At 36.9% G+C, this 26743-nt stretch overlaps 2 protein-coding genes across 5 annotated transcripts; one reads left to right on the top strand and one right to left on the bottom strand.

Annotated features, from left to right (window-relative positions):
- The first annotated feature begins 3857 nt into the window (after nt 1-3857).
- Nucleotides 3858-6974, top strand: LOC109209969 (leucine-rich repeat receptor-like protein CLAVATA2). The gene has a single exon (XM_019373336.1). The coding sequence runs from the start codon at nt 4067-4069 to the stop codon at nt 6335-6337; it is 2271 nt and encodes a 756-aa protein (XP_019228881.1). The 5' UTR covers nt 3858-4066; the 3' UTR covers nt 6338-6974.
- Nucleotides 6975-7520: 546 nt separating this feature from the next.
- On the bottom strand, nt 7521-17554 carry LOC109209968 (protein TRIGALACTOSYLDIACYLGLYCEROL 3, chloroplastic). Of its 4 annotated transcripts, none has more exons than XM_019373331.1 (10): nt 16768-17554; nt 14115-14246; nt 13738-13833; nt 13559-13636; nt 13390-13451; nt 13191-13266; nt 12758-12865; nt 8523-8698; nt 8356-8440; nt 7521-7919 (listed from the first exon to the last, which is right to left on the bottom strand). In XM_019373331.1, exons 1-10 carry the CDS (start codon nt 17035-17037, stop codon nt 7881-7883), a joined length of 1122 nt encoding a protein of 373 aa, XP_019228876.1. In that variant the 5' UTR covers nt 17038-17554; the 3' UTR covers nt 7521-7880. The 4 variants fall into 4 exon arrangements, with proteins under 4 accessions (XP_019228876.1, XP_019228877.1, XP_019228879.1 ...); XM_019373332.1 differs by having other exon boundaries at nt 14115-14243; nt 16768-17553; XM_019373334.1 differs by having other exon boundaries at nt 16789-17552.
- Nucleotides 17555-26743: the final 9189 nt, after the last annotated feature.

Genomic DNA, 26743 nt, shown 5'->3' with positions numbered 1-26743 from the left:
CCTGGACAGGATGGTGCGATTTTGTCTGCTTCGTTCCCAGACCCACTTGTAAAATTTTAGTGAATTGTTATTGTTGTTGCCAATGGGTTTAACTATTGTTCTTGCTAATTATAATCTACTAGTAATATATAAAAAGGAGGAGAACATATGAAAATTGAGATAATTTTACTTTGTGTCTTAAATAATTGACACAACTTATATGAAGTTTCTTTTAATTTGTTTCACAAATTGGTGGATCTAAAAGTGTAAGATATATTTCAATCATTAAAAGTATAAGACAACAGGGTGAGAGGAAGAAAAAAAAAAAGTGGATAGAAAAAACTAGGGGTGTACATGAACCGGGTTGGTTCAGTTTCTATCAAAACCAAACCAAACCAACTATATCGGTTTGGATTGGTTCGGTTTTGTTGGATTTTTCAGGTTCTCGGATTTTTTTGTTACATGAATATTATTTCAGTCTTACTTTATTATAATTTTTGATAAGTAAATATATGTTTAGTAAAAATTAAAAAAATTAATAAACATATGATCTATTAAAATATTCTTGCAGGCATCTAAATTTTATTGGATTAAATCATAAAATTATTTGGGCTATATTTTAAATTCAAGATATATTAGTTCAGATAAATATTATGTGCTAATATAATTAAATTAATTATATAAGTCCAATACATATGTATTAAATGAGTAAGCCTTAATCCATTGGACTAGCCCATTTAATTGGGCTAAAGTGATGAGCTCACTTCATTAAGCGCAAGATGTCATCTTCCTAGAGGCCTAGCTTGGTGCCACGTGTCAAAGGACGTGGCACCCCAAGTCAAACAGAAGAGCCAATGGGATCATGACACGTGTCAAAATGACAAGGCATGCCAAGTCAAATTAAAAGGCCAATGAAATCGCGCCACATGTGCAAGTGACATGTTCTGGCCAATCAAATGCGGCCTTGTCACTCTTCAATCTGATTGGTCGGAAAGAATTTGTTCTTATCATAACTCTTCCCTCCCACAACTATAAATAGGGGTCTGCATAACCCAGAAAAGACACCAGAAGTTATATCAAGAAGCAAGAAAGAGCTCGTGGATCAAACACTGCAAATTCCTCCACAAGTTTCAAGCTTCAAGCAATCAAGTTCAAGTTCAAGCTCAAGAACGAAGAACAAATCAATATTCAAGGAGTACGAGTTCAAATCAAAGTTCGTACTAGTTGAATTCAAGATTATCTTTCGTGACAAAAAATATAGATTCAAATCAAATTCAAAGGCCCTTGAATTTATTTACTATTGAAAAGAAGAATATGAGGATTCATAGAGATTGTACACTCATATTATTTGAAATCAAATACTTCGATTGTTGCAATATTTTTCGGTCTTGATTTTACTTTCTAGACGCAATTTATTGTCTAAAATTCTTATGGGAGAATTTTCTTAGTAATACATAATAGTTATTTTTTTAGCGTCTCACAATAATTTTTTCTTGATGTACATTTTCAAGGTTAACCAAATTTTATAATTAAATATAAAAATAAATATGATACCTAAACTACGTTCTATTTAATTTTAAATTATTGAAATACCACTTCAAATTCGAAAAAGATATACGAATTTAATAGATCTTGACATATGAATATGGAAGAACAAAGAGATTGACGCATCTCAATAACACTTGATAAGAAAGTGATCATACAACGCAACCCATTATTTAAAGTTAATAAAAATGAAGCGCAAATATTACTTCCCATAAGAGAATCTCAAATATTTCTAGACATTTTTTAAACAAAATTCTATATAAAGTCTTAAAAGTATATATAAAATTTTTATATTTATATGTCGATTTTTTTTTTTTTACTCAATACCAAACCAAGTCAAACCAGAATTTTTTATCGGTTTGGTGCGGTTTTCCGGTTCGATTTGTACAACCTAACATAGAACAAATAGGTATAGATAAAATATGAAATTCTAAACCATCATTGTGTTGTTTATAAAAAAATTTTACACATGTCATTTATACCAAATCAATAAATACATAATATGTATTTGCGAATTGACTAATTTTACTTAATTATGGTTAATAAATATACATTTTCACACTATAAAATCAACTAACATATGATTTAATGTAAATATTCAGTCGCAATTAATTATAAGTATTTACCATTCCTAGTTAGTGTTTTCCAAAGTCATTCAAGCACGAAAGAGTTTATTGGAGGTCTCCATGAAGTAGGATAACATTTTAATTGATTTCGATATACAAAACATGGAGTAAGAAAATCTTGAATCAGAAAATCCTCCAATTCAAGTACTCAACTGAAGTTCTAAAAATATTTTAATAGTCCTTTTAAGGACCAAAAAGAATAAAGATTTAGCATAACAAAGCTATCAGTTGAGCTTAAATAAAAAAATATGATTCATAATGTTTCATGCGTTCACACGCTCGCCTATACAGATAATAAAGGGTCTCTTTAAAGGGACATAAACAGAGAATTTAAAAAAGAAAGATGAAAAGAAAAGAAAGGAAAAGAAAAAGTTGTCTACTTTAGTTTTACACTTCTCCAGGCAGTTGCAAACACCTTTTGCTTCTCTCTCTGTCTTTTTCATTTGGTGTCGTCTTTTTTTATCCAAAGAGGTATTTCCATGTTAAATGACATTATTACCCCCATTTGATCACTCAATTTATTATACGGTAGAAATGACACTACGTAGCCACTTTAATGGGTTATTTAAAATATAGTCACAATTTATATTAATTTAAAATTTAGTTTGATGAGCAAGCTTCAGACCAGCTTCTTCTTGTGCTTCGTCTCCATACTGCTAAAATTTAAATAAATTGGATAATTTTTCGGAAAATTTTTGAAGCTTAGATTTTATGTAGTTGGTCAAACAATACTTTGTCAAGTACTTAAACTAGAAACAGTGTCTAGATGATAACAACAATAAAATATATATTTTTTGTTGGTATGTGTATTATACACAAAAAAAAAAATTCCTTAAACTAGAAACAATGTCTAGATGATAACAATAATAAAATAGAGGAATTTTCAGAAACCACTATTATTTAGTGGTTATTAACTTCCTATAGCTACCATATTCATAATTACTTCCTATAGCTATTGTTCAGTTGTTACGGTAGTGTATTTGCTGTATTCGCATTGCTGTATTCACAAATACAGCAGCAAAAAGCGCCTAAAAATCAGGGTAATCCAGTTGTACGCGCATGTATTCACATGTATTCGCGCCATATATTCATGAATACAGTAGCAAAAAGTGCCTAAAATTAGGGCAGTCCAGCTGTACGCGCATGTATTCACATGTATTCGCGCTGCCGTATTCATGAATACAACAGTAAAAATTGCCTAAAATCAGGACAGTCCATCTGTACGCGCATGTATTCGCGCTGTTATATACATGAATACAACAATAAAAGGCGCTTAAAACCAGGGCACTCCAGCTGTATGCGCATGTATTAACATGTATTCGCGTCATGTATTCATAAATACAGTAACATCAATCACCTTAAAAATATGTATGTCCAGCTGTCTAAGAGAGAGGAAAAACATAAATTGCATATTTCATGCCTTATTTCATGCCTCAATGGTAGTATATACCATAAATACTTATTTTGCTATAAAATATAAAAGGTAGCTATAGAAAATAATATTTTAAAATAATTTTTGATTTATAATAAATAGGGTGTATATCTTTGCCGTAGGCATAATTTTCTTATGTTTTTTGCACTTAAACATTTGTGAAAGCCCAAGCAAATTGAAAATTTGATAATAAAAGGGCAGTATGGTACTTTTGACTATGTAGAAATATACAAAAGGAGTGTGCCTCGATAAAATTAGGAGGAAACAAGAAACAAGAAAGAATGTTGGTTCTCTAGTGGTGACTCTCAATGAAGTACCTACTTTCAGCTTAGTCTCTATCTACACTACTGCTACTTTCAGCTTAGTTACCCTGTAACCAGTAACCCTCCCTTAGGGACCCCCATTTCCCCTTTCCCTTTCCTTAGCACCCCCAACAAACACACACACTCAAAAACACATTTCACAAATCTTCTCATTTTCTTCTATGGCAGAAACATGGGGTTCAGTTTTTGAGCCTTGTAGAACCTCTTGTTTGCTCAAAGTTTCATTCTTTTTACTCTTTGTCTTGTTTTTTCCTTTCTTGAACCCATATTCCTCTGCATTTGCTGTGTCTTTTGATGGTAATACAACTGGGGTTGTGAATCTTGAAACTGTAAATGGTAGTACTGGACTAGACCCAAATGACATGGCTTTGCTTTTGCTGTTCAAGTTACAGCTCCAAGATTCTTCTCAGAGCTTATCAAACTGGGATTTAAATGTTTCAAACTGGACCGGTGTGACCCGGTCCAACCAGACCGGCCGGGTCACTGGACTCAACCTCTCCCGGTTTAGCTTGTCAGGCCAGGTTCATACTTGTTTGTGTAATCTCACTTTTCTTGAAACACTTGTGTTGTCTCACAACAGCTTCAACAGTTCAATACCATCTTGTTTGTGGAAGTTGTGGAGCCTTAGGAATTTTGATCTTAGCTATAATTTCTTCACTGGTGTAATTCCTAATACATTTGCATCCATTAGCCAGTTAACTGAACTTGACCTTAGTCATAACATGTTGAGTGGTGAAATTCCAATGTGGATAGGGAATTTCTCAATGACACTTGAGAATCTTAACTTGGGTTTTAACAGTTTTCATGGAGATATACCCAAGAGCTTGTTAAACTTGATGTCATTGAAATATCTGGACTTGTCCCACAATAATTTGATAGGAACTGTGGGTGATTTTCGCCAAGCGTTGGTCTCACTTAACCTCGAGTCTAATTTGTTATCGGGTACATTGCCTTGTCTACATTCTTCCAGGGGATCACTTACGGTTCTCAATTTAGCGAATAATTCGATTCTTGGAGGCATACCAACATGTATCTCTAGTCTTGGAAGTTTGACTCAGCTCAACTTGTCACATAATGAATTGAGGTATGGTATTTCGCCAAGACTGGTTTTTTCGGAGAAGTTGTGTGTGTTGGACTTGAGTTATAATGAGTTATCTGGGAAGATTCCAAGTAGGATCGTCGAGGCATCGGAGAAGTCTGGACTTCTACTTCTTGACCTGTCGCACAATCGGTTTTCTGGTGATATTCCTGTAACAATAACAGAATTAAAGAGTTTGCAAGCGTTGTTTCTCTCTTACAATCTTCTTGTGGGCGAAATACCAGAAAGGATTGGTAATTTGACCTATTTACAGGTGATTGATCTCTCACATAACCTCCTCACTGGCTCGATTCCTGTGAACATCGTCGGTTGTTTCCAACTACTGGCACTGATACTAAACAGTAATAATCTTTCTGGGGAAATTCAGCCTGTGCTTGACGCGTTGGATAGTCTAAAGATATTTGATATAGGAAACAACATGATTTCGGGTGAGATCCCGCTGACATTGGCAGGGTGCAAGTCTTTGGAAGTTGTTGACTTGAGCTCTAATAATCTCTCAGGATCTTTAAATGATGCGATAACCAAATGGTCGAACCTCAAGTTCCTCTCCCTTGCTCGGAACAAGTTCAGTGGATCTTTGCCGAGTTGGTTGTTTACGTTTCAGGCTATTCGTACTTTGGATTTTTCTGGTAACAAGTTCTCAGGTTATATACCAGATGGTAACTTCAACACTAGTCCAAATTTCTATAATGGCGATACTAGAAAAACCATTCCTGCAGTACCGTCAATTTCAGCTCGAAGACTAGACATCAAACTCTCCCTTGTTGCTGATGAAACTAGTTTGAGCTTCAACTATAATCTCACAACCACAATTGGAATTGATCTGTCTGACAACTTGCTTCATGGCGAAATTCCAGAGGGTCTGCTCGGGTTACATGGTTTGGAATACCTTAATTTGTCATATAATTTTCTTGATGGTCCAGTTCCGGGTAGTTTAGGGAAGTTGCAGAAGTTAAAGGCTCTTGATTTGTCACATAATTCTTTATCTGGTCACATCCCTGAAAACATTACTGTCCTTGGAAATTTGACAGTTTTAAATCTGTCATATAATTGCTTCTCTGGTGTTATTCCAACAAAGCAAGGTTATTCGAAATTTCCAGGAGCATTTGCTGGTAATCCAAACCTATGCATGGAATCATCTGGTAATGGCTGTCAGAAAACTTTTCCAGTAGAGCCAGGGAAGAAATTTAAAGAAGAAATGGAAGAGGGTCCATTATCAGTTTGGGTTTTCTGTATAAGTGCTTTAGTTAGCTTCTATGTTGGCGTCGTTGCTTTATTTTGTTCATCTCGAGCAAGAAACTATATTCTGCAGACAAAAAGTTTAGCAGATTGAAAGTGATAAGAGATCATTGTACAGTAACTTATGAATTGTATCATATAGCAGCTGCCTTCAAGCTTTATCTTGTTTACTAACCAGCCATTTTTTTATTAGTTAACTCTGGACTATGAAGGGAAGCCTTGTAACTGGTAAAGTTGCTGCTATGGACCAGGAGGTCACGGTTTTAAGCTGTGGAAACAGCCTCTTGCAGAAATGCAGGGTATGGCTGCGTGCAATAGAGCCTTGTGGTCCGGCCCTCCTCCGGACCCCGTGCGTCGCGGGAGCTTAGTGCACTGGGCCGCCCTTTTAGTTAACTCTGGACTATCTTCATGTTGGTTTAGTTGAATGTGATCTTTCAAGCATGTCTGAGAACAGTTTGATCATACAGGTTTTATCAAGAAATCGGCAAGATACAGATGTCACTGAGCCTTAGTTTCTCTTTGAACTTTATATTTAGAATTTTGCATGTTAATGCACCATGGAATCTTAGAGCTCTCAGAGTTGTAATGTCATTTGAAGCAAAAAACAAAGTATGCGAAGTTCTATGGAACTGTATGTTTGACTTAGATCATTTTCCGGGTTGATACCTGGGATGGTACAGTTCTTATATGGCTTTGTCTAATTCAGAAAACCAGGGGACTGATTAAAGGTATGCAAAAGTATTCTATTTCATGAGTGGAAATATTTTATTTACTCCTGATTCCAGTCACTTTAACTGGTGATGGAAAATTTTCAGAATTCATTCTGCAATTTTATCATTTGTTGCAGCACCGTAAGAAAGACTTCTTATTTGCTTTTGAATTTATTGGTCTGACTAATCTGAATTCGCACGCACAGTAAAAGGATCAACGACCTTTTCTAGGGGTGGGAACCAGCGCCCAACACTAAACAATATGCTCGTTGAGTTGCAAAGAGTATTCCAAAATTTCGAACACTAAGACACAGCATGTGTAAGTATATTAAACAATGGCTTTCTATAGCAACTTTCCAATACAATCACATAGCATCTGTTCCTGTTCGATATATATTCCTATATAATATACGTCAATATTTTAAACAAACCTTTCTCAAGCTAGCTTCTGGATCATGTCAATTTCCGAATCATCTGTATTCATGAATGGAAAATTTATCTTCCATAGGTAGTGTCAAGGGATTTATTCCTTACAAGTGTTGCAGCAAGAATTTGTCCTTATCCATGGGAATAATTTGATAGTGGTGATAAAATAATCAAAATGTCTAATTAATGTAACAACAAAGCCAAAAGAATCACTTTATTTCTACATGATTCCTTACGATCTATTGTACAATGAGGCCATAATTGGATTTCTCGACAGTCTGACTGCAAAAACGAATGTGAAAAAAGAGGGAAGAATAAGATTGAAATAGAAGTAGAAACTTTTTCTAAGACTTGTGCAGATTCACGGGAGTTGCCGATGTGACTACTTTTAATCTCTCTGTTGTGGCTTGATAAGGTCAGCTGTAAAACGGCCAGCTGGTCTACCATGTTCAACTCCGAGTGACGAACAAGTATTTTGCGTATTTGCTGTAGATATAGAAGCTAATATTTAATAGGACCATCCAAGCTCCCTGATGCAAACTGCCACATATAAAACAAACGACGGTTTAAAATCATACCAAGAGCCAAATTACCAGAAGAAAACATGTAAATCTTCCATCAAATCAATATATGCGTCTCTACCCATTCAGATATTCAGTTAGTACTCCTTCAAAAATGCTTGCCATATTCTGTTTAAGTGAACTTTGACTAAAATGAACTTCAAAAATGTATTAGTTTTGCTATTTTCATAAGGAAAATTGCAACTTATAGTACTTTTTGTATAGTCTCACAATATCTAGAATTTTGATTAATTTAGTGACAAATTGATTGTCAGATGAATAGGAACAGATGGAGTAGTTTGTAGATATAAGGTTGATTCGATAGCACAGTTAGTTATATCTTACTCCTTGTTGGTGAAATGAGAAATCAGCATGCAGTTTTTCGGAAAGAAAAAACGAACCAAGACCATCGTTACCTGCCGAACAATAGGATTAGTTGATGTGGAGAATTCATGAGTCATTCCTTGCCAGACAACCTTTCCATCATAAAGAAATATTAGCCTGCACAAAAGGAACCTCGAAATTAATAAAAGTTTGCAGCATATGCAACTTCAACATGTCTTAGAACAACAAGAAACCGAACCTGTCAACAGCTCTTTTAATAGTACTGTGTTGATGAGTGACGACAACATAAGATGCAATCTTTTCAGGCTTCCCAAGTGCATCCTCGCCTGTCACGTGAACTGAGCGAATGAGATCTTCCACAACCGTTGATGCAATCGGATCAAGCCCCGCTGTTGGTTCATCATATAATAGTACCTACTCAGCAGTGCATGTAATTAAGATTACTTGGTTAACCATGCAGTAAATATGTTCCAAAAGTAATAACTATTTCCTACCAGCCCAAAAACATGAGGGAACCACTTTGACATCAGAAGTTTCAGAATCATCTAAAACCGAAACGGCACGGTTTTTCATCTAAAACAACAAAAAAGGAACATGCAAGCATGGTTACATAGGGTATCATGTTATATCACTCAGAAAGTAGAAGATGAACTCCAACAAACAGCATCACTTGCTATCAAATTATTCCATCGTTGATTCCCCTAACCCAATTCCTATCAGGAGACCACGAGCACCACGGATGTCCAAATGCTGGTTTTTAAAGGACACTATCACCCATTTGTTTCCCTTAGCTCTGTTACCCATATTGCTTTAACAGCATGGTGCAGGCTAATCTCAAATGAAGGAACAAATAATTTTGCAGATATTAATAAGAAAATATTTAAATAAAGGAAAAAAACCAGGCCAACTCTCTCTCTCTCTCTCTGAGAATTATTTCAGAAATACTAAAGCTTGGGAATACCAGAGAGAGATTTATCGGCACAAGTTACTGAAAGTTATTTTTAAGAAAAGGGAATTAACAAAAACACTTGGTTCTCGTTGTTTTTACTTTGTGAAGTAAAAGATATTGTACTATCTTTCTGAAAAGCATACAGTTTTTTTTTCCGTAAACCAAGTAATCCTCGAGGCAAATGTCTCACAGTTCAAAACTCGGTGGATAAAGGGCCCACCCATCTACCCTTCTCTGGTTAAATACCAAGCGTTTTGTCCGTAGCAGGGTTCGAACTTTGAACTCGTAACATGCGCCTAACCCACACATTATTTGCAGCGCTCTCACCACTAGACCAATCCTGAACAATCTGAAAATCATATAGCTTTCACATAACATGCTCATCAATCCTCCACATTTTTTCTCCAATATCCTTATAAATGTCAGTAAACCACACCTCCCTTTGTTACCAATACTCACATTATCCTTGGCTTCTCCCTCTCATTTCCCTTCCATATTACCAACACATGTTCCTCAGTCTCCCCTCGCTCTTACCTGCCACAACTGTGCATGCATTAAGTGTCCTCCCACTTCATAATCTTGGTTTAGCTTACTCCCCACACCCCCTTCGAAGTCCTTATTTTAGTTCTTAAAAGTCAGACTTATATAAACAGTTTTTTTCAGCCAATATATCATAAACCTAAATAAAGAAGTACAACTACTGAAAATATTTGATGGCTATGCACATACTTTGTATGCATCAATGTGAACTAATAATGCTGAACCATTTACCCCTCGCTCTTACCTTCCACAACTATGCACACATTACGTGCCCTCCCACTTCATATTCTTGGTTTGACTTTTACTCCTTAAAAGTTCCGTCCTATATAAATAGTTTTTTTTCCAGCCAACATATCATAAACCTGAAGGCAAAATACATAGTTTACCCCCTGACTTTGAGGTTAAATCTCTGTAACACACCTTTCCACGGAAAACCTTTTACACACCCAAACTTTTCAAAGTGCATCTACTACACCTCTTTTCTACGTGGCACGAGTGTGCTTAACAAGAAGAAGCAGCGCGTTAAAGTCTAAAACTTTTGTCCCAATCCATATTTTAGTGCCACGTGTTAAAACTTCAAGACTTTTCCCTTTCTTTTAAAATTGTTTGGTCCTCACCGTCTACCCCTTAACGGGCCGCCCCCCTGCAACCCCACTTCCTCTGGTTTTATTTCCCAAACCCCTTTCCCCCTTCGTTTTCTTTCTCATGCCAAAATAGTATTGACATAATTGTCTTTTTTTATTCACAAATCTGTGAAGAACTCAAAATTTATCATTTTACCAATATCCAGTTTTGCAATTTCTTGAAAGTAAAGCTAATATTCTTGTTTCTTTTTACTGTTGAATTTCAAGTGCCATCATTGTCTTTAGAACTTGTAGTGGTACCAGATGGGAGCTCAATTTCAAAAATATCATATCCTTTTGGAGGAATAGGAGGGTCAAATTGGGGGATTTTTCAGAATTATGCAGAAGTTTTCTCCGGCCCGACGCCGATGACATTGACTCCAATGTCACCAGATTTCCTTCGGCGCCAATTTCATTGCTAAGTTTACTGTTGATTTTATTCTTCTTTCAGATTAAGAATTTTTTGTTGAACAAGTGAAAAGGGACTGGTGTTCGCGTGCTTTGTTTGAAAGTTGTGGTGGTAATCATGGAAAGTAGATGGTGGCTGCTATGGCAGTGGTGGTGATAAGGTGGTGGCAGCCATGGGTTTTTAATTTTTTCAGTGGTATACTTGTAATTTTAAATATTTCTTTTGAGTTTAATGACACGTGTATTGGTACATGACATAGAATTGTCGAAAAAAAGTGGCCAAACACAGAAGAGGTATGTATTAGACACACTTTGAAAAGGTTGAGTGCGCAAAGGGTTTCCTGTGGTGAAGAGGTGTGTCACAGGGATTGACCTCAAGGTCGGGGTTAAACCATGTATCCTGCCTGAACCTAAATAAAGAAGTCCAACTACTGAAAATTATTTGACCGCTATGCACAAATTTTGCATGCATCGATGTGAACTAATAATGGTGAATCATTGATAGAAATTGCAATGCTCAATGATATGGATAAAGCTGAATTTGACTACACATTTCATTAAAAAAAGTTGATTCTGTTATAAAAGAGGGAGCCAATGGCCAGCCTAGAAGGCTCAGTTCTTAAAGCTGTCAAGTTGATTCTTGTTACTCTAGTCTCTCACCAAGGATTTCATTTTGAACCTATTTTCCATCTGTCATCATCTGGACATCGTTAACAAAAAAATCTTAACTTCGTAATTTAAGGAGGCTTGTTTCCATACTTGGCAGAGATAGAGGTCTGTCAAGACTAACATTACATTGTCCAATGCACCATGAAGTAAGAAGACAGGAATGATTTTACTTAATAAAAAAGAAAATAATAGAATTAAATAAACATACCATCCCTGTGGTCTCTCTTGAGGTTTAAAATATTGAACAAAGCTTCCTTCTTCCAAGTCCGTGTAACAAATCGGATATATTTGCTCCTTATGCATCATACTTTTGTATCTACAATTATTTTTTGCTTATTTTTATAACCCCCCCCCCCCCCCAAAAAATGAATTCAAGTTCTACAAACTATTTTCCTACACCTCCAAAGAAAAACAAAACTGAAATGCTCGTCTTTTCTTGTTTATCTCGTAGTTTTTTTTTTCATTTCTGTAACTGGCAAAGTTGCTGCAATGACGAGGAGGTCACGGGTTCGAGCTAGTAGGTTCAGCTATATGAATCCTCACTAACCATGTCGTTCAATTTAGACCCATAGAGCTATGAAATCTATAATGCTAAGGGCTAAGACACAAAATATTAATGAGAGTTTGGCACTGCACAATTCAACACTGTATCCATCAATTTTGCAGGCATCCTTTTCTGTTGCTTGCAAATTACACACATATCATCTTCATGCCATAAAATTCATCAAATCATTAAACTTGCGCAGAAGATTAGATACGGACTTATTTTTGCATTTCCATCTTTGGACATCAAGTCCTTTTCTCAAACAATACAAAAAAAAAGTCCTCGGAGTAAAAGTGAAGTCACCTAAAATCAACAGTTCATAATAAATGCTCTCTTGATTACAGAGCTATAACGAGGTTCAAGGTGTTTTAGAAGAAGTACCTCAAGTTCAAAACAATGACATCCCTAGATAATAAATTAAGCGGCATTCTCCGTCACAAGTTGTCCATTTTTCCTTTTCTTAAGTCATTTTGACCAACTTTGAAATTGGAAGTGGATACCTCCTACTTTTAAAAATAATTTACCAATTCAGGGACAACATGAATGATACCACAAATTGACTCCCCAAAAGCAAAGTGGACGATAATTTTGGGACAAAGGGACTAACATGTAGCATTCAGACCACAGAGTAACCAGCACGAAGAAAAGCAGTGAACCAGATTACAACAATCCATTTAGCGGAATTACAAACGCTAGCCAAAAAGAACTGATGATAATGTCATGAAGCACCTGGAACGTACCTCTGGCTCTACTACGTCTTTCGTGGTATCAAAAATTATAGAGCGAGCTAAAGCAACTCTTTTCTTCATACCACCAGACAATTCAGAAGGTAATCGGTCTTCAACTTCCTGCATAGACATAAAACTGAAAATTGGCATCTGTGAAACCAATCATAACTATTTATATGAAATACTATAACGATGAATGCTCTATTCTCTCTTCAATTCAGTTTGCCCAGAAATTAAAACAGAAAACAGCAGAGGGCATTTCCGTACAGTGTGTGTGAGAGAGGAGATCTTGAAATGATAATGCAAATAGCAATTTTAAAGTTGGTAAAACCATTTTCATTGTCATAGTAAGTTGGGAACCTGGATGCATTTGTTTAATGCACTCATTATCTTTTTTAATAAGGAATTTAATGCATCATTTATAAATGTTTATCGTTGCTCTTACCTTCAACCCAACAGCAGCTAAAGTTTCAGTTACAAGATGTGCAATTTGATCCTCTGGCATAGTTGAATTCTCATATCTAGAATTCCAAAGAGAACCAACAATCTCTAATCAGTATAGCCAAAAGAAAAACTTCTGATACAGCAGAGCTGAGAAAATCTTTTCTTTTTTATGGATAATTAGAGAACTGAGAGTATCTTACAGCAAGAAACCAACATTTTCACGAACGGTTAAGGAATCAAAAAGTGCAGCACTCTGAAACACCTGTTAAGGGGATGGAAATGTTTATAAGATTATAAGAACATTCAAGAAGTACCTCTACAGTCCATCTGAACGGACAACCAAAAAAGAGATTAGAACATATAACTTACTAAGCCAATCCTAAGCCCAGAAATTTCCTCATCACTCACTAATCCATTGCGCAATTTACCTCTGATTAAGACTTCTCCCTGCATTCAATGAAGTCTATTAGCAGAGATAATGGGATTTAGAATCACACTTTTATAAGTGGCACAGCTGTATTCTGAGACAAGAAAAACAATACACATACTTTATCAGGAGCAAGAAGGCCGGCCATTATCTTTAAGATTGTTGATTTCCCTGTGCCAGAAGGCCCAATTATTCCAACGGCCTCACCATGTCTGATCTGTAACAGAGGGTAAAGATGGTGATTAAAGTTTATCAGCACTTTCACAAACACAAAGAATGAGAAGTCATGAATGTTTACCAATAACCCAGAAAGGAAATAAAACAATCATTTTTACTGTAGCCAGCCAACTTTCTTTCGTTAAGTAGTTTCCTAACCTTTACCTTTTATTGATCTTTCAATCATAATCCATTAAAAAAAAAGAAGGAAAAAACTCCTAAATTGCAAGACCCAATCATACTGGATACAAGCAGTTTCTGAAGGAAGTAATGAAAGTTCACCTTGAAGCTCACACCTCTTAAGATATGCTTGTCGCCAAATGACTTGCACACATTTCTGCACTCAATGAGCACATCTGACTCTTCCTCAGGCTCTCTCAACAAGCTCACATTCTCCAATTTAGCAGATTCCTGCTATTCAAATGAGACAGAGAGAACTCAGGGAAGATATAGTAAACTAGGCAGGATTCAAATGTTGTCAACGTCTGCCAAATGTAAAGCAACTCATATATGTTCTGATCAAAAAATTATATCCAGCAGACATTTATCTGGAAAAAAACAACAAGTAGCTAATCCAAACGTTTAGACCCCCCCCCCCCCCCCCACAAAACCCCCACCGGAATGTTGCAGTAGAAAGTGTCATCTAATGGGATTCCAATGGAAGCAACAAGCATTATGTATGTATAAGTACCTAAACTAAATGCTTCTTGAGTATTTTTTTAATGTCATTATGTTGTTGAACACATAATTAAGTAAAATAAAAGTGTGTTCTCTCTAACAACTTAAGCTTTTAGATGAGATGGTCACACACTTCAATATGGTATCAAAGCAGGCAAAGGTCTTTGGTTTGAGTCAAACCACCACACAATATCAAAAAGAATTTTCACGTGCTTGGCTCATAAAAAGGAATCAAGTCAGCATGTGTTGAAGACATAATTAAGTAAATAAAAGTGTGTTCTCTCTAACATTTTAATCATTTTAATCTTTTAGATGAGATGGTCACACACTTCAACATATGTCTTAGGCTTGACCACTTGGGCCGTACTTAGATTGGCACCTCTCCAAAGTGCAATGAAGAACATCAGCATAGGTCATGGACCTTCTTGCCCAAGTAAGGAACGACGTGCTCTGTAATAGGACTCCTCTTCGGGCATGAAAATTAACTTTTAGACACCCCATTGGAGGAGGTTTTAACTTGAGTATAACAAAACGGATTCTATTAGAAACTTTTCCAACGACAAGAATCAACTCTTATCAATGTTTGAGCACCCTTAGCATACCCCGACTCAACCAGTTATTGCAGAAATCTCTCACCTTTATTTGGAACTCTTTTTCTCCAAACCAACACAGAAGTCCACCAGTATTCCTCTTAACCCCACACTATTTAGGATAAGTAAGTGTTATGCTTACTCATGGTTCACGTCTCAGCCTTCTACTCTTTGTCTTCTGCCTCTGTTCTCCTCCCCACCCTTTCCTACAAAAATCCACTCTACCTCTCTCTATCAGACTGATCTTGTTTTGGTGTTTAACTTTTTAAAGCACTTGTATAGACCTAAATGATGAGTTTAGGACAATATGATCTCACCAACACTTTATCCATATGAATGCTTCTTGTGGAAAATACTTTACTAAGGAAAGTTCATTTCTACACAAATTTTTTATGTTTTTTTGTCCGTGAAGATGAACAGAAAGTGATATTTCTGATTTGTGTTTAAAGTAATACAGGTGATATTTCCGATAGTCTTAGTAATATTCTTATATTTTCTAGAGCTTTGTTACTACACATTGTGTCATTCTTACCCGTAGTATTAGTAATATTCTTGCATTTCTTATCTCTAGATCTTTATTGTTATACGTTGTGTCCTTGTTTCTCTTGTTGTTGTTATTGTTCCTTTAGCCGAGGGTCTTATCGGAAACAACCTCTCTACCTTCACAAGGTAGGGGTAAGGTCTGCGTACACATTACCCTCTTCAGACCCCACTTGTAAGATTACACTGGATTTTTTGCTATTGTTGTTGTTGTATTACATCCAATATGAAAGTCGTCTTTCTGGATTTGATTGAAACAAATTTTCCCATGTTAAAGACAACAAAATACTGGGAATATCTCACCAATCAAGATCTTTCTTTTCTTTCTTTTACGGAGGTGGTATGCGGCGGGTACCTGCTACCTCCCACCAACACAAGTACCGGGCAACTCTGCCTACCAAGGCTTACGCAAATGCGAAGAAATCACCTAGTGTGTTTGTCTTTGCTGGTATTTAAACCTAAGACCTCATGTTTTTCCTCCGACTTTATTAACCACTAGGCCATACCCTTCTGTGCAAGCTGGATCTTTTTTCTCATACCAAATGAAGCCCAAAGAGATATGTGGACAAAGGTATAAGCAACATTGCAATAATAAGTGACCAAGTTCCTAAAAGCCATTATGGAACCATTAGGATGCAAATATCAAAGATAGACATTTCGATTTCGGCACTTCAACTTATTCTACATTATCTCAACCCTCGACCACCTTCCTAATAAAACCAGAAAATCAACTGATTAAACAGAGTAATTTCAGTAACTACCTCAATTTGACATGATTCATGAAGCTCAGAGACATGCCACTAGTGCTCTCGCTATTCCAATTCATATGGCATTCTTTCCAGTTTAGGGTGTCCTAAAATGTGGTACACCATTCCATTTCTATAAAGCTTCCACAAGTCTCAAGAATCCAAAATCATTAAGCTATCAAATTTTAACTTTGATGTGATGTTTTCCTACCAAACTAAATTATGAGCGATTATTTTCTTCTGCTATTTCCAATACAGCTCACAACTCCAAATTAACATCCTAAACTTTGTTTCTCGTTAAATATTATCATATAAAATGGAACAGATGAGATACTATAATGCAGAACCCAAAAGCAGAAACTGGATAACTGGAAGGCCCACCTCAAATGATAAGAATCTTACATTGAACCTTGAGGTGGAAAACCGATCAGAGTCAGCAGCTTTGTAGTCCCGAGGAGGTGCAACACAAGCACAAACAGTCTTCCTATTCCACAGGGGACGCACCAAGAATGGCTTTTCTAAATTACAAGAATTGGGTAGAAATGTATTCTTGTAGCTACACGAAGAAGAAGAAGAAGAAGAGGGGCCACTGCTGGTATTGCAAATGTTGAGAAAAGAAGGCGACACAACCGAACCCGCAAAAGAAACCATTGGGTTTCGCGGACCAAAACCCACTTTGGAGAATTTAAGATGGGAAATTCTGGCGATGACCCAGATCGAATTTGGACTCAAAAAACATGTAATTTGATCGAATTTAAAGGATGAATTTGCAAAAGTGTGGAGAAATGATAATTGATTAAGTCAAAGAAAAGAATGTTTTGAGGGCGGAGAGTGAGAGGAGTCTAATGTTTGTAATTTGTTGGTTGCTTTCCTTGTATGTATAGTGGCTTATTCTTTTCCCTCAATCACCGACCGCTTGCATTTCTTTTTGTCTGAAAAATTTAGAAGTGATCTTCTCCCACTTCCTTTCCTTTTTATGATAAAGTGGCTTGTATTCTAGAGTTGAAATGTGTGATACCCCGCGTTAGTAGCCGCTTCATTTGCTCAATACTACTTTGCCACTATCCTAGTCGACAAAAATAGTTTAGTGGTAGTGTAAAACTAGTCTAATGGCAGTGTATAACTCGGCCAAGATTTCAAATTAAGTTCCTCTTTTTGTTGGTAGGAGGAGTAAACAAGACACTTAGATATTGGAGGAGAGCAACGAGCAACTCCTTCCATACCTATTTGACTAATTAATAAGAGAAAGGACCAACTCCTTCCATACCTATTTGACTAATTAATAAGAGAAAGGAGCAACTCAAGCACAAACAAGTTATTTCCTCCTTCTTTGGTAAATACATGGGCTTTCCCAATTCCACAAGAGACCAACTAATAGTGACTTCCAATTTATTATTGACATTATGCAATCTAAGCTGGCTAGGTAGAAAACAAGCTACCTGAACATGACTGTTGTATTAGTTGAAAAAAAGTCATAACACGTGGACTATCATGAGGCATGGTACGTGGACCATCAATATAGCGACAAGTGTCGTTCTTAATTAGACGAATTAAAGAAGGTAAGAAAGTACGGGAGGAACACCCTCGGGGTTACACTAAGAAAAGAACCGGACCTGACAGTTTTTAAAAGGAGAAACATGAGCAGAATGGATAAAGAGATGCACGAACATGTCATAAATAAGGAAGGAAAAATCGATATGTAATTACGGTTACGGAAAAACCTCAGCCATAAATACTTCCGTTACAATTATATATGGTAACGGGTAATCAAGGCAATTAATGCCATTAACGAGCCCGAATTAAGAAAACCGTTATAATTGTGTACTCTTATATAAGGACTTATACCTCATTTGTAATGGTATATGATTTTTTATTAAAATTTATGCAATCATTCTTTACTTTATTCACAAGGTTTTGACCGCAATTTTGGAGTGATTATCAATCTATTTCGTATTTTCTTTCTTTGCCAATTATTTCATTACTTTCTTTATTCTTCAAATTATTGGAAAAGTGAAGTAAATCTTGGTTATCAGTAACCCGATTTCTTCTTGATATTGACTTTGTCCGAGAAATTTATTTTTGGGTTAAACAAATTGGTTCTGTTACCGGAAATCTGATAATCTGTTTACTTTCCAAACTTCATTTTTAGCGACCAAGTATGTCAACTGCTAACGAGAACAGCCAGCTGAACTAACAAGGTGGAACTCCGCCACATCACACACCTACGGGATCCCCTCAGCAATCCCGTGAAAGTTCACCTAAAAGGTCTGCTTCGCGCACTGATGGTCATCATGGAGAAGACCAAACCGTGGAGCAGGATGCTCTAAAGCAATTGATTGCAGAACACGTGAACAGTGCACTACAGGCTTTTGTCAGAGGATTACCCAACGCAGCGCAAACTCCTCCATAAGTTAATACAGCAACTTTGGAGAACCCGCGCTCGGGGCTTGATAACATTGGAGGTGGAGAAATTCCCAATGAATCTCGCGATGGAGGGTCAGGTACACCGAATAATTCTTGTTTACAAAGTTTAGTGCTAACTTTGCAGAAACAGGTGAAGGAGCAAAACGAGCGTATAGAGCAAATACCTAGCGTGCCTCCCGTGATCAAAGGTATGGATATTGATAAGTATTCACAACAACCCTGGAAGCCAAGTGCAACACCTTTACCAATTCCCAAAAAGTTTAAAATGCTTGATATTCCCAAATATGATGGAACGTCTGACCCTCAGGATCACGTAATCGCGTTCGCTACCGGCGTGAAAGGCAATGATTTAACCAAGCAAGAGATCAAATCAGTTTTGGTTAAAAAGTTTGGCGAAACACTCACAAAAGGAGCGTTAACATGGTATTCTCTCTTACCTGAAAATTCCATTGATTCTTTTGCTGAGCTTGCAGATGCATTTATAAAAACACATTTGGGGGCTCAAAAAGTTTAAAAAAAGGACGGAAGACATCTTTAAGATTAAACCTTTATCTAGGTTCAAAAAGGAGCGGGATGTCTGAAGCAATGATTCCAGTACACAAGCAAGAATAGAGGATTATAGCTTTAACATTAGCACCTCCGAATTGGTGGCTATTTTAAGAGGTATGGGAGATAGATGCGATGGCTGAAAGAAATGAGATCAGATCCAAACAAAAGAAACCTAGATTTTTTGTGCGAGTTTCATAATGATCATGGCCATAGAACAGCAAATTGTAGGCTTTTGCAAGGAGAGGTCAAACATTTATTGAAGCAAGGCTATTTTACTGATCTGTTCAGTGAAAAAGGGAGACAATAATACATGAAGAACAGACAAGAACCCCCAAAACCTCCATCACCAAAGAGAACAGTCAACGTCATAACCGGAGGAGATGAGTTCAACGGAGTAACATACACAACCGTGAAAAATACATCAAAAGTTACTGTCATTCACGGAAAGCGAGTCCGCCAAGCTTGGATGGCGACAGTATAACATTTAGCGATGAAGACGTGGACGGCTTGAGGATTCCTCACAACAATGCACTGGTAATATCTCTATTTGTACATGATACTAATGTAAAACGAGTTTTGATTGATCCTGGTAGCTCGGTGAAAATCATTTTAAAGAGGGTGGTAAATGAAATGCAAGCTAATGATAAGGTCATACCAAAAGCACGGTCTTTTTCTGGGTTTGATAATTCAAGCGTACGAAAGGGGAAGTTGTACTTGCCACATTTACAGAAGGGGTCATCAAAGATACAAAGTTCCAGTTGATAGACGCAGACATGGCCTATAATATAATCTTGGGAAGACCATGGATTCATGATATTGGTGTTGTCCATCCACGTTGCATCAAGTTATCAAATTCCCTTCACAGTGGGGAATACGACAAATCCGTGGAGATCAACAAGCTTCAGGAAGTATTAACTCGGTGGTGATGCAAACACAGTAGCCAATGATGCATATGCGAAATAGCAATTACAGAATTCAGTTGAGGACACTGTTGTTCATATCTCAACTGAAAACACACAACGACAGACTGATGTCGACTCAAGACCTGATGTGATTCAAGAGCCAGAGGCAAATGAGAACATTAAAACAACCACGGAGGAGCTCGAAGCTGTAATACAATTTGTCCACTAGTCAAACAGAAAAGTTTACATCGGAGAAAATTTGAGCCCAGAGATGAAAGGTAAGTTAATTGACTTTTTACGTGCTAACGCAGATTGCTTTGCTTGGTCGCATTCAAATATGATATGTATACCACCGGAGGTGATAACTCATAAGCTAAATGAGAATCCATTACTCCCACGTGTCAAGCAAAAGAAACGGAAGCAAGGGTCCTTCAAAAATCAAGTGATCCAGGATGAGGTACAAAAGCTTTTGAAAATTGGTTCAATATGAGAGGTAAAGTACCCTGACTGGTTAGCTTATACCATTGTGGTTCCAAAAAAGAACAGAAAATGACGAGTTTGTGTAGATTATACTGATTTAAATAAGGCTTGTCCTAAAGATTCATTTCCTTTACTACATATAGATCAATTAATTGACTCTACTGCATGTCATGAGCTTTTAAGTTTTATAGATGCATATTCAGGTTATAACCAGATAAAAATGGACCCTCTAGATGAGAAAAAAACTTTGTTTATCACAGATAGGGGGACTTACTGTTACAAAGTCATGCCATTTGGCTTGAAAAATGGTGGAGCCACATATTAGAGATTGGTGACTAAAATGTTTCAAGAACACCTGGAAAAAACTATGGAAGTCTACATAGACGATATGTTGGTCAAGTCAACACAAGCGGGGTATCATTTTCAACATTTGTCTGAGACCTTTGAGATTCTCCGCAAATACAACATGAAGTTAAACCCGGAAAAGTGTGCTTTTGGTGTGGCTTCAGGTAAGCTTTTAGGTTTTCTTGTTTCTAACAAAGGTATCGAAGCAAATCCCGCACAGATCAAAGCTATTGAGGAAATACTAGATATACTCACGAGCAAGAAAGAAGTGCAAAGATTAACAGGCAGGATAGCAGCTCTGGGAGATTTATAGCAAAGTCATCAGAAAAAAGTTTTAAATTCTTTTCAGTGTTGAAAAAGCAAAATTAGTTTGAATGGACTGACAAGTGCCAACAAGCTCTGAAGGACCTAAAGACGTATCTATCGAATCCACCTCTGTTAGCTAAACCAAAAGATGAAGATATATTTCTCATTTACCTCGCTATGTCAGAAGTAGCGGTAAGCGTGGTATTGATACGTAAAAAAGCGATTGGAATAATCAAAAGGCAATGGCCAGAAGTACTACCAGGGGTGCTATGGGCCTACCGAACAACGGCAAAAACTAGTACGGGCGAGACCCCATTTTTACTTGTGTATGGAATAGAAGCTTTGATTCCGGTGGAGATAGGAGAACCAAGCACGAGGTACACGCAGTGCATAAAAAGGCATGGGCGTAAGGCGAGGCATTTTACATATGCCTCAGCAAGGCGTAAGCCCCGAGGCACGGGGCGTAAGCCCGATGGGTATTTAATTTTTAATATTTTATAAAATAATATAATTACAGTAAATATTTTTAAATAGGTAAAATTACATATTATATATATATATATATATGTGTGTGTGTGTGTGTGTGTGTACGCGCTTCATCCCCACAAAAAACAATCAAAACAATCTATGATACGCTACTTAGCAGCACGAGTAACTTGAGTCGAAAAGAATAAATTTTTCTACATGGAGGAACAAAAATGATGACTAACCTGCAATTTTAACTTTGAACTTGCTGCTATGAAGGATAATGGAGTTCTCTTTGTATTTGTAAAAAAAATTAAATATTCGTTGCTTTTGGGAGATATTAGCAGACTAACGGACAAGATAAAGAATTGGGAAAGACTATAAATTAGGGCTTCAATCAATAAAAAAAGGTCTTAACTTTTAAATTTAATACATTTCAATTCCTTATCAAAACTTTTGAGTAATTACAAGCTGATTTTTGAGAATTTGGGTATTATATGAACGATTTACTCAAAAAATGTTGTTTTAATTTGAAAAAGTGTCTGGGCTTACACCTCACTACAAAATGCACCTCAAACGCCAGGGCGTATGTCCCGAATTGCTGGGCGTATGCCTCTTGAGACTTTCGCCCTACACTATCGCCTCGGGGCATTTTTGGTATGCCTCACTCCAAGGCTCGCCCCGAAAATGCCTTTTAAAAATACTGGGTACATGTATACCACTGAAGCAAAAAATGATGAAGAGTTACGTATAAATTTGGATTTGATAGAAGAAAGGACAGAAGCAACACTAATTCGAATGGCGGCTCAAAAGTAGATGATTAAACGATATTATAACAGGAAAGCCAACTTGAGGTACTTCAAGATTGGAGACTTCGTCCTCAAAAAGGTGTTCCAATCAACAAAAGCGGCAAATGCAGGAAAGTTGAGTCCAAATTGGGAAGGCCCGTATAGGGTTAGAGGCATTGCTGGAAAAGGAGCGTACGAGTTGGAAACCATGGATGGCTAGGTGTTACCATCGAATTGGAATGCAATCCATTTGAAGAAGTATTACTTCTAAACGAGGTTAATAACCACTATCAGGTATCATGCAAGTTCGATTTTATTTTGTTCATTTGACTTTTACTAACCATTTTAGATGATAGGAAAAAAGCTGGCCCGTACCAAATGATGATATTAGACCCGAAAGACACGCGGAATACTGAATTATTCTCGGTCTAGGTTACAACTTTTCTGATGGAAAAAAGGGTTATGCAGTCATCATCTAAAAAATTATCTCCGAGTCCCGTTTGTACTTTCCTTTCAGGAAAAGGACCAAAAGAAAGGAGTTGATCCAGCATTCGAGATTTCATACTTAAATGCTCTAACACTGGGGGGACTATGCATATAGAAGGTTACACAAGGAAGGAAGATGAATACCAATGGCATAATTCAGCCTGAATCAAAACCTTGAAGAAACCCTTTAAGATTTTCATTTTTTTTTTCAAAGGCGTTCAAACTCGCAAAAATGATGCAAATTATTCCCATGAGCTTCTAGGTTAAGGCCATATTATAAACCTGCTACAATGAAAGCAGTTATGAAAATATTGTACGAACAATTATAAAAATATTGTACGAACAGTTATGAAAATGATGTACGAACTTACTTATTTGAGAGTTCAAAAAATAAAACTTTCTCAAATTATTTCTCGTTTCATATCTACTCATGTTTCATATCTTTTCACCAATATGAAGACGAGACGTCATCTTCATCAGTATTGTTAATATAAAAGGGTCCTCTTTTATAAAAACTCGTGCATATTAAAGTCGTGGTCTATTAAAGCATTTTAAAGTGCAAGAATAAGCTCAAAAATCAAAGAGCTAAAGCATAATATGCGACAATAACAATAAAGATATTTATATCATTACCCCAAAAATAGGGGCGCTAAACCTTCCAAAAATTATCCAAAGCAACCAAAAACCAAAAAACAAACACTTTAAACAAAAAGTAAGGAAAAGGGAGAGTTAAGGATCATCGTCTACAAGAGAAGAAGGATCAACTTGAGGAGAAGAGGGTTGAACATCGGCTTCACTAGGAACAAGTCCATCTCCGTCACCCTTGGAACCTTCATCCTTGGGTGTAGAGAAACTTTGACGCTGCTGAGTCTGTTCAATTGTTTCTCTAGCCTTTGCAATCTCAGCATTAAGGTCAAAACCTTCCTGGCAAGCTTCAGTTAAAGTCTCGAAGCGAGTGTTCAAAAAAGTCCAACTAACATCAAGTGACTTATCTTCAAGGGCTTCATAATCCTTCTCCTACTGCTCGTTCTCAGCTTTCAATTCTTCTTTTTCCGCCTCCAAGGCTTCATAAGCTACCTTCAAAGGAGCAAGAGAACTTTCAAGGAACTGAATCTTATTTGTAGAGGCACTGAGGTCTTCTTGAGCTTGGGTAAGCATCTGTACCAGATCACCCGCGTAAACCTTTTTTATGATTAAAGAGTTCTTTCAAACTCTTTACCTCTTCAGTAGCGTTGGAATGTTGTTCAGGATTCCAGTCTGTCATTATCTTTCTCAACTTAACTGGAAGAAGCTTTTAAAACCGCTAGCTCAGCGGAGACCATCCTCAGTTGTTGTTCTAAAGCTCCTTTCTCCTCTGCAAGAACGTCTTTCTCCGGCTGACACTACAACAAAAAAGGTCTTTAGCGACAATTATTTAATGGCAATAACTTAATTGCTGCTAAATTATTTAGTGAAGGCAAAACATTAGCAGCTAATAAATATTTGTCAGCAATAAGTATATTTTTGGCGGTGATTCAAGAGAATTAGTCTGCTAAGCTTTTATTTTTACTTTTTCTTTTCCCTCCAATTTTTTTCCCCTCTAAATCTTCTCCCGCCTAAATATTATATCACTTCTCTGATTTGCCTAAAAAAGGAAAACCTACGCCTCTAAGAATTAGGTCTCATTCTTAAAAAAGCTTTTACAATTTTCATGGTGTAAGAAAACCTCCGCCTCTAGCAACCAAAATTTTTGCCAATTGAAAGGTATGATTTCTATCTATTTTTTTATACTTTTATATCTTTCTCTTAATTTCTCTTTATACACCTCTATCTCTATCTCTATCTTTTAGGATATTGTCAGATTGATTCATGTTCTTGAAGTGAAGGATGAAACTTTTTCTATTAATAATTATAACTTTAATTTGGTTTGCAGTTTTTGCTTACTGAGATATTTGTTTTTGTGCTATATCTCTGGATTCTATGGTGCTACTTCTCCCTCCCAATTATTTTATACATTTTAATTTCTCAAAAATTCAAATATCAAATTAAACTTCAGGTTGAACACTTTTTTATCATTCTGATGTGTCAATAGTGAAATTTAATGGTGAAAAAAATCTGAAACTTCATTCCATGGAATTCATGTGGCAATTAAAGATTCTAAAAAAAAAAAAGTATTGGGTAGTTAGGTTTTCCACAGTTTTATAGTGTTATTTAGTTTTCATGAATTCATTTTGTATAATGCGGCTTATTTGGTGTTTAAATGGTGTTGATTCATTGAGCAAAATTGCATTATAATGAATTTTAGTTATAGTTTGCGAGCGGTCGTCTTAGGTGCTTCTTAATGATTATGCATCTGTGAAGTCGTTTCTGAGCCAGCTGAATATGCATATTTATGAGGTTTTGGACTGTCCAAAGCATCCAAAAGTGCCCGTTCATGGTCTGAAATCAAAGCCTTGTTTGATATCTCACCTGACTGTTTAAAACTCTTCAAGTCTACTGCTGCGATCTAGACAGTTGCTAGTGCATCTGTACTGATCTTTTCAGTCTGCTGCATCTTAAAATTGTTTGGAGTTCCTTTTTTACTGGATACTATTGTCCAGTTTTCAATCTTCTTTACAGAAGTGTTATCCCTCTTTGCACCTCCATTCAATGCATCAGTAGCTTCAGCCTTTTCAACTACTTCAATTGCATCATTAGTTCGATCACACAACCCTGCTTTGTTGTCTTGCACAGCTGATACCCTCTGCCCGTTAGACTGCCCCTCACTGCTAGGACGAGGCAGAATTATCTGCCGCACATTATCATCTCTTAAGGCTGGTAAGTTAACTCCAACATCCTCCTCATGTGTAAGTGCATCAAAAGCATTTTGAGTTATGATAGCTTTTGAGACATTCTGTCGCACAACTGGGAAAGTTGACTGCTGCCGCGTATTTTCCACCAACGGAGTGTTACCTTGACTACTTGAAGATCGCACCGCTTCATTCCAGCCACCCTTAGTTTTGTTGTTTGTTATCCCATCAACCTTAGTCAATGAGTTAGGGGATACTCCTTTCAGTTGCCCAGCTCGTGTAGGTGCAAATTCCAGTCGAGCTGTTTGTGCACCAGCATCATCAGTAGCAGCTGGTGCAAATTCCAGTCGAGCTGTTTGTGCGCCAGCATCATCAGTAGCAGCTGTTTGTGCACCAGTATCAGCAGTAATAGTTTGTGCACCAACATTAGCAGTAACAATTGTTTGTACACCAGACCTGGGGGAGATTTGAGAGACTGCTCCTTAGTTTCACGTACTGTACCTGCTTTTTCAGTTTGCTGCACTTTCTTAGTGTTTGGAGTGGCTTTTTTGCTGGAAATCATTGTCCAGTTATCCATATTACTCTGCTGCCTAGCTTCCTTTCTATCTTGTCCAGCACCAGGAGCTCTAGCACACTTAGCATCAGCCCCTTTCACAGCAACTTCAGCTCTTAATAAGGTAGCAGTAGGGATATCTGCTGGACATACATGCCTAACTGAGTTTTCTGCATATTCCCGAGCCACACCATCAGCAGCAAGTTGATTAGCTTTCATAGATACCTGTGATCCTGATAGTTGGTGTGTATCAGCAGCCTCAACATTACAAGGTTGCTCAGTCATTCCATA

This window comes from Nicotiana attenuata, unplaced genomic scaffold (genome assembly GCF_001879085.1).
Source record: "Nicotiana attenuata strain UT unplaced genomic scaffold, NIATTr2, whole genome shotgun sequence".
Taxonomy (NCBI): domain Eukaryota; kingdom Viridiplantae; phylum Streptophyta; class Magnoliopsida; order Solanales; family Solanaceae; genus Nicotiana; species Nicotiana attenuata.
The sequence above is the reverse complement of the archived record's forward strand: the minus strand, read 5'-3'. Positions and strand labels throughout refer to the sequence as shown.